We start from the raw sequence: 17,775 nt of genomic DNA, 5'->3' as shown, positions 1-17,775 counted from the left end.
CCAACAAGCACGGATTCTGAAAACATCGATCATTCAAAATCTAACTAACGCTTTCCTCACGTGAAATAATGAAAACTTTCGATCAAGGCAGTCAAGTAGGTGCAGCATTTATTGATTTCCAAAGAGAATTTGACTCAGTACTGCATCTACAATTATACTCAAAAGTATGATGATATGGTGCATCAAGCGAAATTTGTGGCTGGATTAAGGGTTTTTTGGTAGAGAGGACGTAGCAGTCTATCTTGGATGGAGAGTCATTTTCAGATGTGGAAATAACTTAGGGTATGCCCCAGGGAAGTGTGTTGGGGCCCTTGCTGTCCATATTGTATACTCCTTGCTGTCCATATTGTATACTCCTTGCTGTCCATATTGAATACTAATGACCTTGTGGACAATATTAATGGTAACCTCACACTTTTTGAAGGTGATGCAGTTATCTGTGACGAAATGCTTTCTGAAAGGAGCTGCAAAAGCATTGAGGCAGACCTTATAAGATTTCAAAGTGATGTGAAGATCTCTGTGTGTTGATCTACGTATTATTCATATGGTTTTGGAACGCTTCCCAGTTCATTTTCGAACATTTGAACACATTCCAAGTTGATTTCTGAACGAATCGTAAGTCAAATTTTGAATGTGTGCACAGTGTACATGTCTCATCTAGATGTAAAAAAACTTTCCTGCACACGGAAGGAGACTGAGCTATATGAGCTGAGCTGAATAACCCCAAACAGGTGAATGCCAATCGCTGTTTGTTTATGTGGTTGATTGGGTGTGTGAATGATCAGCATTATTACAATTATGAGTGACATCCATAGATTCAGACTACCAGAGTGGAAATGAACGACTAACAGGAATAACAGGCAAGAAATATTACACATTATCTTCTCATTGTGTCTGAGAAAATGAAATTTAGACGGATAATTTTTGCTGGATCGCTGCACTACTAACGACCAGTTGAACAATCCCTGGTTAACAGCTGCTTAATGTCTTTTCTCGGAATAGCTGGAATAGCGCGGAAAACACGTTGTACGAACGCATAATAATACCTGACCAGATAATAAATGGGGAATAACTGAACTGGTGACTCTGGAAGTGTTAGCGAAGTTAATTGGAGAATAAGTTTTGACAGTGGCAGGGACAGTTATAGAATAAGTGATGATAAGATTGTTTTTTAGAACAAGGAAGGAGAAGAAATGGGGACATCACACCAATTATATACAAGAATATGACAATTCCAAATTTATATAAAAATTTCGTACTACTACTTTCTGACTTCATGCTTGAGAAACTGGCCCCGTATGAATTAAATGTGAAACTATTTTCCAATATAAAACTTTTTTCTTGTTGTAGACCTAATAGGTATTTGATGTTGGTGCATCATAAACTGTATTCTGTCATGTTATTTACGTAAATGAGGTATGTAAAAATGAACATTTGTACGAAAACAGTCTCGCTTATTTGGCATGTGGTACAATTGTTACAATATTAGAAAGGCCTATTTCGTTTTATGCAGCAGACAGTATCAAAATAGACGTAATCAAATCGAAGAACAACACCAGTCTTGGGTACTATCTGTATTAACAGCTTTTTCGGTATTAGACAATGGTATTTTGATTTTTGATGCAGCAAAACATTTGACGAACCTTGATGAGATAATAGATTCGTTCAAAGAAAGAATAGAATGCCATGTAAAGCTGTTTCAAGATAAGAGAGAAGAAATTCTGGGATCTAAAGATTGAAGAAATGCATATTGTCTTGCTTGTCTCGTGTCTTTACTGGTTTTGTGTCTCCTTTATTTCATTTTGTGTCACACAAAAGAGAGAGTTATCAGCTAACAGGCAATAAAGAGCTCAAATTTCCTGATCCTCGTCTCCCTTCCAGTATTAATTGCAAGTTTTTTTTAACAAAATATGCTCATTTGAATTCGATAGAAAAATGCTGTGTGAAGAGGCGTGGCACTGTTCTTTGGTACATTTAAGACCAAATAACATGCCCTACATATCCTCAGACATATATGTTTTATATATCGAACTCATCAGAAAGAGCTACAAAATGAACAAATTTTTGAAAAATCGATTTTTAAAAAAAATTTTACGTCCTTTCTCAAACACTTGAGCGGGGTGGGGGGCACCATCATCAAGTTTTTGCCTCAGTTCGGAAATATCCAGAGCTGTGTGCCACAGAGATCCAGCCTCTGTTGTTCCTGATTTTCGTTAATGATGTAGACTCCAATGGATCCTCCTTGTAATTCACAAATGAAAACAACCTTGTTCTTAAAAGAAGATAGTGTTGTTCCAGCAACTCAAAAATCAGAAATCCTCTTCAGTGGATCCAAAGCCTAGTTTATCGGGAACAAGATGATGCTGGAGCATTGGCTGACACAGCAGCTGTTAAACCTTAGGACGTTTTCCGCTGATACCATCTTGCTTACAGAGCCAGGTTCACACATGCAACTAATGAGATGCCACATCTTGTGGCTTTCTGTAGAGGCATCACGAGCTACCTCTCATACAGGATACCACAAATTCTATGTAGTTGCACAGCTTTTAAAGCGGCATCAACTTAAATAATAAGGAGGGTATTAATGCTATATGGCATTAGAGCTACTACAAGAGTTAAATACGAGAGAGACAAACCCCGAAATAGAATTTGTACTGGAATAAATAAGGGACACATAAAACATTTACACGAAAATAACACTTGAAAACGGAAATGCTGTCTGTTATGGCAAACTAACCAACAGAACACACATATCATCTGCAGATATGCCACTCTTCCAAGATTTTAATATCTTACTGTATTCGCAGATCTAGGCATTTCAGGTAACTAATTTTTAGTTTAACAGCTGCCAAATCACACTTGGGAGCTATCTCCCACACATAATAAAAAATTTATACAGCACTTTGTCTCATAATTCATGAAGTTTGTACTACACACTTTTTTGGTTACATATTAAGTTTATTTAGTCATCCAAAAAACCCTTCAAGGTTGTGGTATGGGTCTACATCATTGGTTTACAAATATTGGCACACACACACACACACACACACACACACACACACACACACACACACAGAGAGAGAGAGAGAGAGAGTGAGAGAAATTTAAACATAGATTATATATAGTTCCAGGGGGTGCGAAAATATGCCTGTCGACCGCTGTTTGGCTCTTTCAGTAATAAAGTAGAATCACACAGAAATCGGCTGGAGCACGGTAGCAATTACTCCAAGATAACTATCACGTTTCGAAGTAGAGGCATGGTGGAGCAGTGGAGGATGCAAAATGGTGTAAGGGAGTACAAATAAGTTGAACTTTTTGTGACATGACTAAAGTTTAATGTCTTAAGGTACATCAGTGGAAATTGGCAGTTCACACATGCAACTGCACTGCTACTACAGTATGCCACTAGCTGTGGCGACACTTTTGTTGCGTGTATGAACCCGGCTTAAAGGTAATCTGTGGTTAAAATGTAAAACTGGTGTATTTTTGGCGTCAGCTGTAGAAGTGCTTTGTTCAGTTTGTTGATTAGCGCGTGGTAAAGTTTACAGTCGGTGTCTTCGGTATGTTTGAGCTGTCAGTTGTTTGTCGCTTTATTGCCGTATGTTATTTGTATTACCGCATTTGATGAGATAAAGGTAACTTAAGAAACTTTAGTGTAGCTGTGTACCAAGAATATTAATAGGTAGTGCTGAAACTCCTTGTTGCGAGGTGATAAGTTTCCAGTAGCTCTGTTTTCTTAACCATGAGACGTGATGTCGTGGTGTTGGAAAATTCAAAACAAGCTTTACGAATATTGATGTCCACGTTCTTTATGGGGGTCATAGTCTAATTTACATTTTTACTACGTTTTGCCAAGAACGGAGGAAAAAACGTTTAAGGAGCGTTATGAGGTGTACTAACATTAGCAAAGGAAAGCGTTTTTTTTTTTCAAGCATTGTAGAATTGCCATTCATACAGGTTTGGACGTAAACTGTTTTGTAAATTTTACTGTTGAATTAAATCAAGAGAAACAGTTTATAACTGAAAAACTCACCGTTTGAGTTTTTCTGTTTAGGTACGTCGCAGCGATAACTTTTTGATAGTCTTATATTGTTGTATTCGGCCCATATGCCTGTTTGACGCAACTCTCCATAATAGTCTGCCCTGTTCAATTCACTCCAGCTCTGCATATCTACTACAATCTTTAAAGCGTCGAAACTGCTTACTGTATTCAAGCTTTCCCTCTACAATTTTTATCTCTCACTAACCCCCCCCCCCCCCCCCCCCCCCCCCCAAATTTCCTCAACGCCTCAAGATGTATCCTATCAACCTATCCCATCTTTTAACTCAAGTTGTGCCGTAAATCTGTTATCCCCAAATTGATTCAGTAACTATTCATTAGTTCCTCAATCTACACACCTAATACTCAACATAATTAATTAATACCTGATTTCAAAACATCTGCCCTTTCGACAACACATCCGAACATTTAGGGCCTACATTTCTATTTGTTGTTGGCAGATTTATGTTTTAAGAAATATTTTTCTAGTCAGTTTGCATTTTGTGTATTGTTTTCTTCTGCAGTTGGCAGTTATTTTGCTGACCAGATAGAAATTTTTACTATGTCTTCTGTTCCTGATTTAAGTACACCCTGTTGCCCAACTTTTGCTATAACTGTTCATCTTGTAACCTTTTTTCAACATGCTGTTCATTCAGTTCTAATTATCTTCTAAATGCTTTTTGATCTCTCACAGAATTACAGTTTCGTAAACGAACTTAAAAATTTACTTCTTCTCTATACATTTTTGTTTCCTACTTTGCCCACAGTTTCCTTTATTGTTGGTGTTGAATAATGTGGTGTATCGGTTCCACGAGTGTCACTTAATCTTGTCCTTCACCTAATAGTGACAATATGATTTCTGTTCAAGATATAGGTCCTTTATATCTGCAGAATTTGGAAGAATGATTTATAAAGAATGTTCAAAAAGAAACGAGCCGGATGCATAATTACAGAAACCAATACCTATATGTTAGAAATATTGACTGTGGCTGTTGAGAAACTAGTCCCACTGTGACACAAGATGGTGAATGGCTGTCTCATAAAATTCCCAGGGCTGCATTGTTAACCAGTTCCGCACGGACAACTGGACATCTTGACCAAGGTGGCCCCCTTGTGAGTCACTTCCTGCAGCATGGGACAACAGTGAATGCCCAGCATTACTCGCAAACCTTCACCACCCTTCGCCAAGTGATGAAGTCAAAAGAATAACCGGGCAATCTCACCTGTGGGGTCATTCTGCTCCACGACAATGCAGAGCCTCATACAGCCAACACAGTCATGGCACTCCTGCAGAAATTGTAATCAGAGCTTCTTGGCCACCCTCCATACAGTCCCTGTGATTACCCCATTTTTGGTCCCCTTGAAAAGGTTCTGAGGGGCAAGCGATTCACCTTGGACGACGACATCCAGCTATATGTGCGGAAATGGTTAATATTGCAGCCTTGGGAATTTTATGAGACGGACATTCATTGCCTCATGCCACAGTGGACAAGTCTCTCAACAGCCAGGATCAGTACTTCTAATGTACAGGTTTCTGTAATTATGTCTCCAGCTTGTTTCTTTTTGAATGCCCCTTATACATCGTGTAATGATACTGTAAGCTGTATTGGAATGGCAGTGATTGGTCGGAATATTTATGACGGAGTTGCTTGGAGTTTGTCAGCGTAGCAAATTTTAATCTCAGTTTGAAACTTTCAGTGTTGTATGTTTGTTACCAAGCAGTTAATTCCACCAGATTGATCCAGTAGTATCTGAAGTAGGCCTATTTGAAAAGTCATGCACTCTGTTTATCATTAAATAAAGTAAATATAACCTAAGGATGGAATGGTTTTGGAGAAAACTTACATAGAGAACAGTGAGGTTCCATCATGATAACCCCCCTCCCTTCCATTTTTGCCTGGAGATTTTGGTTGTGATAACAGCATTGATCTGTAGTGCAGGTTGGGGTATATGTCACATTGAAAAGTGGTCATTTGTTGAGTGTCAGCAAAGCCAACATATGTAAATCGTCCCTTGAAGGGTAAATTGAGCTTTACATTCACTGCACACTTAATGCACTAGTCATTACAAATAACTAAAGCAGCAGGGTGAATCAAAATAGCTGTATCATATAATAGATTAATCGTTGAGTGTTTTCGTGCATATTATGAACATCAACTATGAAAAATGTAAGAAGGATCTCAGTTCAGTTCTTAAGAAAAAAAAAAAGCCATAGAAGATAACAACTTACCAAGTAGTGGAGGTGCTGAGTCATTGATAGACCCATAAATAGAACTGAGAACTTTGCTGGTTTTTGGCTGAATACTCTATGCCCCCCCCCCCCCCCTCCTGATCCCCTCTCCAGACACAAACACAAGCAAATGACTGTATGATTACATAGTGTTACAGTTGAATGCACAGTTCCAGTGCATCTCTGTGTATTGCATCTTGAGTGGGGTGAGGGGTTGTGGTGGTGGAGTGGAGTCAAAGGATGTGGGGAGTGATTGAGAGGGTTACGGAACTGCAGCCAACAGTTGTGAGGGAGGGGAGGCAGCGTGTGCATATACTATCTATTGCATAATCCCACTACCAGAACTTTCTGTGGCGTAATGAGGAGATAGCTGACGATGTTGATGGATTTTTTTTTTTTTTTTTTTTTTTTTTTTTCAATTCAATTCTAACCTTTAGCACTTTGCATAAGGTTTTTTTTTTTTAAATAAAATTACCGATTTAGGCTATGCAATATCCATCTTCATGATCTCTCATTCTACTACAGTGCAGCAAGCCACAAACCCATACAAAATAACAAGAATCACAAGGTAGAAGCTGTAACAAACGAATTAAAACACCATTGCTGCTTAAGTAAAGTAATATAACCCTGTCTGTAATCAAGAAAGTAAAGCACGTGTGACAGTCACAAAAAGGAAGAAAACACTCAAAGAATAAAGGAAAAATAGTATGGAGAATTCTTTAAAAAAACTAAAAAGTAAGCATAATGCACATGACATTAAGTTGACAGATAAAAGCAGTGGCATAAATAATGAATTAATGAATTCATGGGGCTCCCATTCCACTGATAACTTCCTAACAGTGGGGTCATTCCATGTCAATTCAATGCCATAAAGTAACATTTTCAACCTGAACATCTCAGATTTCTTTCAAATTTGGTGCATTCAGTGACCCAGATAAGAGATGGAAAAATACCAATTTGCAGGTGTGTGTTACAACTGTGAAGAAAGTTACGGGTCTGGAAAGTTTGGAATTCGTGCAAAATTTACATGCGTCTGTCACAACATAAATGACTGTACATGTGGTTCTAATTCAATGACAGCAATGAAAATGGTACAATTGGAAAGCCAATGAATAGACCTTTACATTGACATGCTGCATGGAAAGTTTCTGAGAATTTCCATACTAAAGGTCATTGACCTTGACATTGACCTTGAATATCTCAAAACACCCCATCTTCAATTTTTTTGAAAAAATGTATTTAATTGCTCCAGTAAGTTACTATAAATATCGTAAATGTCAAGATGGCACACCAAAGGCATCATGCCCAAAAAATTATTTTGTTCGTATCAGTACACTACCGAAATGAAGAAGGTATTGTACCAAAATATGGTTTACATTATTATAGTGGTATTATGAATTATTTACATTACAGTTGTAATGAAAAGGCAATGAAAAGTTTTTAGATCTCTCCTCACAATTCTCCAACTAAATTGTTAATGTTTGCCAGATCTGATGCAGGGAGATCGTATGTCCTTCCAGTTAGTGTCACTGGATCCACTCTTGTCACATTTTCTGATGACTCAAGTGTCTGGTTTATCAGGAAACACAAATGACGCAGATGATCCATGTGGATGCAAGAAGTGGACATTTACTTCTGTTTCTTCACATGTTTGTAAGACATATGCAACCTGCCAATGACTGTCATACAAACAGGCAACAAATCCATGTATGTTTGTTAACAGTGTTTCATTCATCATAGCAATCACTGACACTTCTCTTCTCACTAAAGAAGCAGAATATGTCTTTGTCTAAACCTTTGTTAACAGTATTACACAATGAAGCTTTTGGGTACTTGGAATCATCCTTGTATTTTTGAAATGTTGTTTTAGCTTGGCCGTATCTTCATCATGATAGGAAACCAATGTATAATGGAAGACACATAAAGGAATATTTTCCTTGCACCACTCAAAAAACTGTTGTGATGTCAAAATATGATTTTCTTAAGGTCACTTGAGGCTGGCAAGTCTTGCTAATCTCTTTACAGTCACCTAAATACTGAAGGCTACTATTTAAAATATAGAGTGCCAGATCTGATTCTACTTCCATCTTCACTTAAATCTTCTATGGAAATACCTGCTACAACTGAGGCAACATCTGCAGTGATTGTTGGGTTTTGCAATAATTTTTTTGTTCTACATTTACTTCAAAATTTTCCACCTAACAATACATTAGGATATTTGTTTATCATCCACTCCTGAACATTCTTTGAATTCTTCTGCTCTCTTGCATGACCTTCTTCCCTAAACGGGTTGCAACAATACAATTTTTACTTGAAATCCATTTCTTACTAAATATTACTTTACGACACATTTACACTGCACTTCGTTAAACAAGCCACAGCATTGCGAAATATATGGAGATCAGTGGACTAATGGAACTATTTGAAATAAGTCTCTCTCTGATTGGCTGTTCACTAAAACAGGCTAATGTTGATTGGTTGAAATGAAAGTGTCTCTCATTGCCTGTTCACAGCTAGAAATATTAAAGAACTGGTCTGAATAAAAGTGACTGCTGTTGGCTGGTGTTACAGAAAAAACTGGGTACATAGCTGTTTACTGCAAGTTGACTGTGTACTTAAGTTGACAAAAAAATTTTTTGTGCATGATGCCTATGGTGTGCCATCTTGATATTTACCGTATTTATAGTAACATAATGGAGCAATTGAATACATTTTTTTTTTCAAAAAAAATTGAAGATGGGGTGTTTTGAGATATTCATGGTCAATGACCTTTAGTATGAAAATTATCAGAAACCTGCCATGTGACGTACAATGTAAAGGTCTATTTGTTAGCTTTCCAATGGTACCATTTTCATTGCTGTAACTGAATTAGAACCAAAATTACAGTCATTTATGTTATGACATACACATGTAAATTTAGCACAAATTCCAAACTTTCCAGACCTGTAACTTTCTTCGCAGTTGTAATGCTCCAAATTTGAAAGAAATCCGAGAGGGTCAGGTTGAGAGGTGTGTTGAATCGACATGGAATGACCCAGTGGCAGCAAACACATTAGTAGACAACCAAATGCAAACACAAGAGATCTAACCTGCCAGGTATTGTATTCACTACTAATAGACATTAGTTGGAAAACTAACATTCTAAGGGGATTAAGAAATCCATTGTCACTAAAAAGTGGTAATTCTTCTGATTGTGATGGTCTTTCATTTAATTCATACTATTGTGTGATACCATGTGAACCAAATCAGTGTGGTAAAGGAACCATATACTCTTAGAAAGATTATATAAAAATTTAAAGATGACGAAAGTAGAAAAAGCACAAAAAGTTTAACATATGATTTACTGTATATACTAATGTAACAGTACAGGGCTCTAAACTACTGCTGCAAGCCTGCTAAAAATCAAACAAACGCTGTAGAGAACACCTTTCTGTACAATGCTTAAAGTGCAAAGTGTCCACATGAAGCCTCCCTGATTTCCAAATGTGATTTAAAAGAAACCTGTTAGGAAGAGATACTTACGGTTTGCAGCATCATGTAAAGTAAGTAAACATTTTTTACAAAAAATTAATACATTTCTACATGGGTTCTTTTCATGGCATGTAAAATGTCTAGAAAATGCTCGTATATCAACCCTTGTGTGAACAAGCATATCAGGGATGGTGGAGCTTATTGCACCCACAGTTCTGTGGAAATCACCAATGGCATCTACAAGTGAGACACACACAGAATGTCTTTCACAAAACTCCGCAGGAGTAAATCCAGAGGTGTTAAGTCTGGTGATCAAAGTGGCCATTTGGTTGGTCTATTGTGTCCTAACCATTGTTGTGCAGATGTCCAGTTCAGGATGTCATGAAACAAACTCCGTTGCAGTGGTGCCCTATCCTGCTGGAAAATGACATTTCACTGAAGGTGAAGAAGCTGAAAGACAGCAAATTGCTGAAGCATTTCCAAATAAATGGTTCTTGCTATTGTTTGGTCAATGGTCAATGGAATACAACAACATCAAAATTTTAACACTGGTTTCCAGCTTCTGGGACTCTGTAACTAAAGAATCCATGGAAATATGTTTTGCTGATAATTTAATGAATCATGTCAGTGGCTTTCAGCTTGATGAAAATTGGAATCCTATTAATAAAATGATGCAGTCACAACATAATCGACATGCTCACTCGATACTTAGTGACTAGTTTGTTCTTACTTCACCACTGAGCGCTGCACACACAACTTGGCTGCTGCGCGCATGTCACCTCCTAATGCATGCGCTGTGAACCGCCAGTACGATTTGCATGCGCAGAATTCGCTGTAAATACCATGACTGTATCAGGTCTCTTCAGTACTTCGTCTACTCACTCGAGGATGGCCGGACGTCTCTGGGCCGAAATATCGTGGCAGAATGTTGATGGGATCTGGCTGCAAACCCAAAAATTACTGGAAGAAGCAAGTCTCTGTCTTATAAATTTTTTTAGATGCATTTGGAAATCACGGATGTTTTATGTGGACACACTGTATTATCCAAGTCCAATTTGTTTCTTCATCTGGTGTGAAATGTAGCACAATGTTTTGAATGAATTCATGTTACTAACCATAAATACCATGAAGTAGTACATGTGCAGATGACAGAGTTAGAATTCTGAGAGACTTCATTAACAGCATGCACAAAGTTTGCGAACTGTCACTGCAGATCATTCAGTCTGCTCTTCTGTGGGATAAAGTATGTTTAGCGAATGCACAGAGTTGCCTCAAAATATGGTAGCATAGAAAGTATAATGGTGTGAAAGAATGTAAAGTTCACAAGTTGCTTGTTTCATTGTCAAGATACAGTAGAAATTATTCTTGTAGTAGAGATAGATGCTTTTGGTTCCTTTATAAGAACTTGAATTTAATACTTCTAAGAGAGCCGTTCATCAGTCTTCAGTCAGAAGAATTTAAAATATTAATCTAAACTGATTAATTGATCACCCTGTCATAATAAAAGTTTGCTTTTATAAGAGTTCAGTGTCACTGCACAAGCTAATGGTATCCACTATCCTATTGCAAAATCATTTACATTAAAACAGTGCTTTAAACTCTTGTGCCGACAAGATATAAACATTCTTGTTATGTTTGTAATCAGCCAATGAATGAAAAGAAGTTTTCCTTATTGATTTAAATGTGAAGGTGTGACACCAATGTAAAACAGTTGTCTCTGATTACAGAAAAGTTCACTCCTTCCAGTTCTCAACTTTTTTGATAAAGTGATACACTTATCAAAGAAGAATACAGACCCATTTTTCTTACCCTACTTGGCTGCCTGCTACTCAGTTATGCTTTCATGGAATTTTCTCTGGAGAGCAATCTGTAAATAAAGCCCTGTCAGGACATTACTCATAACATGGTAGCATAAAGTAGCAAATTGACTAATTATCCCACATGGAAAAAAAGAAAGGGAAAAAAAAAAAAACGAAATTCAGACTGGGAGAACTTAGTATGTGAACCGCTACACTGTTTGACCAAGGGCCACTTCTTTTTCAGATCTGTACACATTGCATTCCAGTGATTTTAAAGATGTACTTAGGAACTGTAATGCCCTCCTATGATATGAGGACCCAAATTCATCTACAAAAGTCGTATCCCAAATGATACAGGTTTACAAGTTGATGAAGGGAGCATTTTAAGTTTTATTGTCAGAGAGACTCATACAGTTAAAGAAGTGAAAATAACCTGATAATGTCAGGAATAGGGATTAATGGTCATAGAGCAAATGAAACATTGTGTATATAGTTCCGTAGTGGTCCTATTGGATAATAAGGAAGAGTTAGCAATTAGATAAATTAATTGAGATGTTCAGTTCTACATCTGATTTTCCATTGTTTGAGTACTGTACAAATTAGATGGTCACTTACGCTGCAGAGGGCTTTTCAAAAGTCTTATAGTTCTTACAGTAATTTTCAAATACATTTACTCCATAATGCTATTTGTCACTAATTAAAAAATCAGTATAGTTTATAGTCATGTAGTACTAGTTAATTATTAATGACTTTTTAAAAATTATTCCACACCGTGGAAGGTATAGGATCTATTGAAGACAAAGAGTGAATGGACAGTATTGCCATGTTGTAAAATCCATTACTGCTAAGTTTTAGAGCCAGTATGTTTTCCTTCCTGAAATTTTTTGTACATCATCATTTAATGTCATTTATGACAGATATCATTGTCATTTTCAAGAAGACAAAAGTTTTGATGGCAAGCCACCTACTTTGTGCATAGGTTAAATGTACATAAAGGTAGTAACTGTAGACAGACTGCAGAATAATTTGTATTTTGCTGCTAAGTAATTTTTATGTGTCATCTGTAGCTAATCTGCCTTGATATCTACTTAAGAAAACTTCTCTATTTGTAGTTATGAATAGATTGTAGCGTGTTAGTAAAACATATTTCTCAAGCTTCAACTTAATGCCCTCTTTTAAAAAATGATTTTCCTTATACTGTGACTCTCTTTCAGACTCATCTCTGTGATAATGATGGATGCAGGAATTCAGAGTCATCCCAATTTTGAGATGTTGGCCCAGATAGGTAATGGTGCATACGGCACTGTTTACCGTGCACGTTCAGCGAGTGGCCAAATTGTGGCTGTAAAGAAAGTCCGTGTGAACCTTTCTGCTGATGGTATACCTTTGTCTACACTTCGGGAAGTTGTTCTTTTGAAGGAATTGGCTCAGTATGAACATCCGAATATAGTGAAACTACTGGATGTCTGCACGGGTCATAGAACAGAAACCGATCTGTATCTGTTTTTAGTGTTTGAACATTTGGAGCAGGATTTGTCTAATTACATTGAAAAGTGTCCCCGGTCTGGCATGGGAGCAAGCTTGGTGAGAGACATTATGTTCCAGACTCTGAGTGGTGTTGATTTTCTCCATAGTAAGCGTGTAATTCATCGAGATCTGAAACCTCAGAACATCCTGATTTCTTCTTCAGGAACAGTGAAGTTAGCAGACTTTGGGCTGGCTAAGACTTACGACTTTGAAATGCTACTTACTTCTGTTGTTGTAACCATATGGTATCGTGCTCCAGAGGTTCTTCTCAACTCAACATATGCTACACCAGTTGATATCTGGTCATGTGGTTGTATTATGGCTGAATTGTTTCTTCTGCGTCCTATATTTTGTGGAACATCAGAAGTTGATCAACTGGACAAGATATTCAGCATCTTAGGAACACCTCCTGAAACAAGTTGGCCAGAGCAGACACCATTACCTTGGTCTGTTTTCAAAAACTACACAGCTGCTGACCTGGAAGGGATGATGCCTGATTGCTCCCCAGATGGTCTGAATCTTTTGCAGAATTTGTTGATGTTTGACCCTTGTCAGAGAATCAGTGCTGCAAAAGCCTTAGCTCATCCTTATTTCAAGGAGCATGGATACATTGCACGCTAGTGGAACTGTATTTACTTGAATTCTCAGAAGAAAGAGGAATGTGCACAAGTACTTTGAGTTGATAAAAGACTGCAATAAAATAAACAGTTTTGCTCACTCTATCACACTCCATTCCTGAAAAACTCAATATTGTGTATGTATATGAAACAGATGTTAGAACATGTTCATATTCTGAAAACACATATGATAAGTTTTAGATATGGGCATATTTTCAGTCCATAAATGTTGAAGAGTGATGGAAATTATACATGATAGTTAAAAGGCATTGTAATGAGGTTTTTATTAAATTTTCATTCACTTAAAAAGTGCCACTGCTCATAACTTTTGTAATATTAAAAGAAAATGCAGGTTATAAAGTCAAGAATAAGTAAGGAATTGTCTCAAGTCAGTTAATGGTCCAATTACATACATTTTGTAATAATCGTCAGAATGTGTAGAATTAGAAACCAGTATGTATTCCTGTGGACTGTACCATCTCAGTAGTATTGGCATTTGTATTTTGAGCTTTAATGGTGAGTTCAAGAATGTTGCAGCTTTCGACTTTAATGTTGAATTTGAGAGATGTTTGCATGTTATGTGAGTTTTTTGAATTAGTTTAAGTACTGAGTTACAGCCACCATTTTGTATCTCAATTTTTGTGCAAGGTAATGTTTGCTGTGTGCCTTGCAACAGAGTGACGAAATTTTCATTTTCTTTGAAATGCTAAAGAAAATGGAATGTGTGTTTTAAATTCATTGGAGCTTTTACATCAAGAATATATATTTGTTGTGGCGTTACAGAGTATCCCATGGATATTTTGAAGTTGTACACAGTAATTATATTATTGGTACTCAACAAATGGGCATTCTCACATCCATGTTATTAGTACAGAAGCCCCACCCCTCCCCAACCCCATGAAAAATGAGTGATCGTAGGGCAATGAAACTTTGTGGAAACATTTGTAAGGGCTTGTGGAAGGAAAATAATGAATAAACCTCTGGAAGAAACACATACTAATTTCCAGATGAGAGGCTTCAAATCTGGTGATCTTGTTGGTTACACAGTTTGGAACAATTAGCCAATGGTTCTGTTTTCTTTAAATGTATTACAGACTAAGACAGTGACCTCACAAGCAGTGTGAGTTGGAGTTCTATAGTACATTGAAACATGTGAGGCCAAAGCACCTACCTCCCATAAAGAGGTACCACTTGCTGATAAGCATATCACAGTACATGTGCTGTTCAGACTGCATGTCTTTGGTCCTTTGGGAGTTACTCGAAGAAAAATGGAGCAATCATGAACTGTACAGTGAAGCCACACCACACAGTGATGCATTCAGTATGCAGGGCAACTTCAAAAATGTTTGTGGGCAATGACTGTCCCCAAATTTGAGTGTGTTCACTGTCCCATTGAGTGTAATGTGTGTTTCACCACTCCGCAAAGTGTTCCAAGGCCACAGGTCGTCAACTTTAACCCTTGCAAGAAACATAGGAACAAAATCTACTTGAATGTCTGCATCACATGGCAAAAGTTGGTGAGTAATGTGAGGTTTGTACATATACCATTTCACAATTGATCACAGCACTTTTTGAGTGATGGAGCATGCAATGTTCAACTATTGTAACACATTTTGTGCACTGATTGGAGCTCACACATTGCCTCCAGCATTCTCAGCTTTGGCAACAGTAACTTTTTCAACAATTTGTAGTGCAATTGGCAGTCACTTCTCCAGTGAGCTAACCGAATCATTTGCCGATCATTCCAAACTGTGTAACCACCTAGATCACCAGATTTGAACCCTCTCAAGTGGAAATCAAAATGTGTTACTTTCAGTGATTTATTTGTTATTTCACTTCCATGTGTTCACACAAATTTTTCCATAAAGTTTCATTGACCCACAATCACTTGTTTTTCATGTGGCCCTATTAAGTAGCAAAAGTTTAATTATAATGATCCTGTATTTATTATAAAAATGTGTGAGCTGTTCATGTATAATATAGAGATACATATTAGTCATCTGGGGAGTAGCAAATATTATAGACTTAGTAAAAAATTTTACATTGTTTTGATATTGTTAATATTCAGTTTTCATGTGTGTTGAAAATTAGCATCTCAACAATGATTAATTTTAAGTTTGTAGTACTATAAAATCTTCGGATAAACCTCAGAGCTGTGAATGATGTGCCTTTGTTTAATAGTCTGTTCATTGGATGATGTGCAGAAACCAGTTAATACTGGTACTAGATGTTTGTACTCAGTGTCCACAAAATGTATTAAATTTTAATATTGTTATAACATTTGCAAAACATGACTTATTTCTTGTACTCTGTTCTGTGTTTTATTTATTTTTCATTATGGAAAAAAATATCCGCCAATGTATCAGACAACATAAAAAATGTGTTTTAGTAATTCTAATGGCTATGATGTTGCTTCTTGTAGACAGTTAAAATCTTACACTGACTTGAAAGTATTATGTTTAAGCTATCTTTGTAATCAGTCAGTGACTCCAAACACATTGCCCGACAGACTTGGATAAGACGTAGTAACACCTTTCTTCAAAGATGGAGATAAGCAAGCCACCTCTAATTACAGAGCTGTACTTCACTTTCCAATCTTTTCAGAAATGTTTGAGAAAGTTATCTATGATAGACTGCTGACCAATTTAATGACACAGAATTTATTAATAGCCTGTCACTGTGGCTTTCTTAAAGGATTCTCCATGGAGAAAGTAATACAGGACTCTCAAATAAATTGCCAATTGCTGGCAGAGCTAAACAGGAAAAATTATTCTCTCTCTCTCTCTCTCTCTCTCTCTCTCTCTCTCTCTGTGTGTGTGTGTGTGTGTGTGTGTGTGTGTGTGTGTGTGTGTGTGTGTGTGTGTGTGTGTGTGTGTGAGAGAGAGAGAGAGAGAGAGAGAGAGAGTGCACGCGTGTGTGCCACGGACTTCACCATTGGTGGGCAGTCTTGCATGCCTCGGTGTCGCATACAGGACACAACACAGACGGGTACGTGTTGAGAGTGCATACAAATGTGTGGTTCCTGAAGAGGGGCAGCAACCTTTTCAGTAGTTGCTGGGGCAACAGTCTGGAGACTTGACTGGTCTGGCCTTGTGACATCAACGAAAACGGCCTTGCTGTGATGGTATTGTGAACAGCTGAAGCAATAGGAGACTACAGCTATAATTTTTCTGAAGGTCATGCAGCTCTACTGTATGGTCAGATGTGATGGCATCCTCTTGCGTAAAATATTCTGGAGGTAAAATAGTCTCCCCATTTGGTTCACCAGTGGGAACTACTCAGGAGGACTTCATCATCAGAAGAGACAGAACTGGCAGTCTACGGATCGGAGTGTGGGATATTAAATCGCTTAATTGGGCAGGTAGGTTGGAACATTTAAAAAGGGAAATGGATCAATTGAAGTTAGATACAGAGAGAATTGTTCAAGTTCTGTGGCAGGAGAAACAGGGCTTCTGGTGAGGTGAATACAGGGCTGTAAATACAAAATCAAATAGGGGTAATGCAAGAATTGATTTAATGATGAATAAGAAAATAAGATGCAGGTTAACTACTATGAACAGTATAGTGGGCACACTATTCTAGCCAAGACAGATGCAAAGCCCACACCCACCCCAATAGTAAAAGTTTATATGCCAACTAGCTTTGCAGATGATGAAGAGATTGAAGAAATGTATGACATGATAAAATAAATTATTCAGAGGAGATGAAAATTCAAGTCTTGGACTTCAAAGGAAGAGTAGGAAAAGTAGTAGATGAATATGGACTGGGGGAAAGGAATGAAAGAGGAAGCCGCCTGGTAGAATTTTGTGCAGAGGATAATTAAATCATAGCTAATGCTTGGTTTAAGAATTGTGAAAGAAGGTTGTGCACTTGGAAGAGACCAAGAGACATTGGAATGTTTCAGATTGATTGGTAAAACATAGGTAGCTTTAAGTGATGAAATAGTGAAGGCAGCAGACAATCAAGTAGGTAAAAGGACAAAGCCTAGTAGAAATCGATGGATAATGCAAAACACATGGAATTTAAATGATGAAAGGAGAAAATATAAAAATGAAGCAGGTGAAAGGGAATAGAAACATTTAAAAGAATCAC

At 37.4% G+C, this 17,775-nt stretch overlaps 1 protein-coding gene across 2 annotated transcripts; it reads left to right on the top strand.

Annotated features, from left to right (window-relative positions):
- Positions 1 to 3,522: 3,522 nt before the first annotated feature.
- LOC126457714 (cyclin-dependent kinase 6-like) lies at positions 3,523 to 15,990 on the top strand. 2 transcript variants are annotated; one of them, XM_050094249.1, is made up of 2 exons: positions 3,523 to 3,635; positions 12,754 to 15,990. In XM_050094249.1, exon 2 carries the CDS (start codon positions 12,770 to 12,772, stop codon positions 13,685 to 13,687), a length of 918 nt encoding a protein of 305 aa, XP_049950206.1. In that variant the 5' UTR covers positions 3,523 to 3,635; positions 12,754 to 12,769; the 3' UTR covers positions 13,688 to 15,990. The 2 variants fall into 2 exon arrangements, with proteins under 2 accessions (XP_049950206.1, XP_049950207.1); XM_050094250.1 differs by having other exon boundaries at positions 3,526 to 3,560.
- The last annotated feature ends 1,785 nt before the right edge of the window (positions 15,991 to 17,775 follow it).

The sequence above is a fragment of the Schistocerca serialis genome, chromosome 2 (assembly GCF_023864345.2).
Source record: "Schistocerca serialis cubense isolate TAMUIC-IGC-003099 chromosome 2, iqSchSeri2.2, whole genome shotgun sequence".
Classification (NCBI taxonomy): domain Eukaryota; kingdom Metazoa; phylum Arthropoda; class Insecta; order Orthoptera; family Acrididae; genus Schistocerca; species Schistocerca serialis.
This window is presented reverse-complemented; position numbering and strand designations above follow the sequence as displayed.

Excerpts from the sequence above, each read along its gene's own strand:
- LOC126457714 (XM_050094249.1), top strand. The coding sequence starts at position 12,770 with ATGATGGATGCAGGAATTCAGAGTCATCCCAATTTTGAGATGTTGGCC.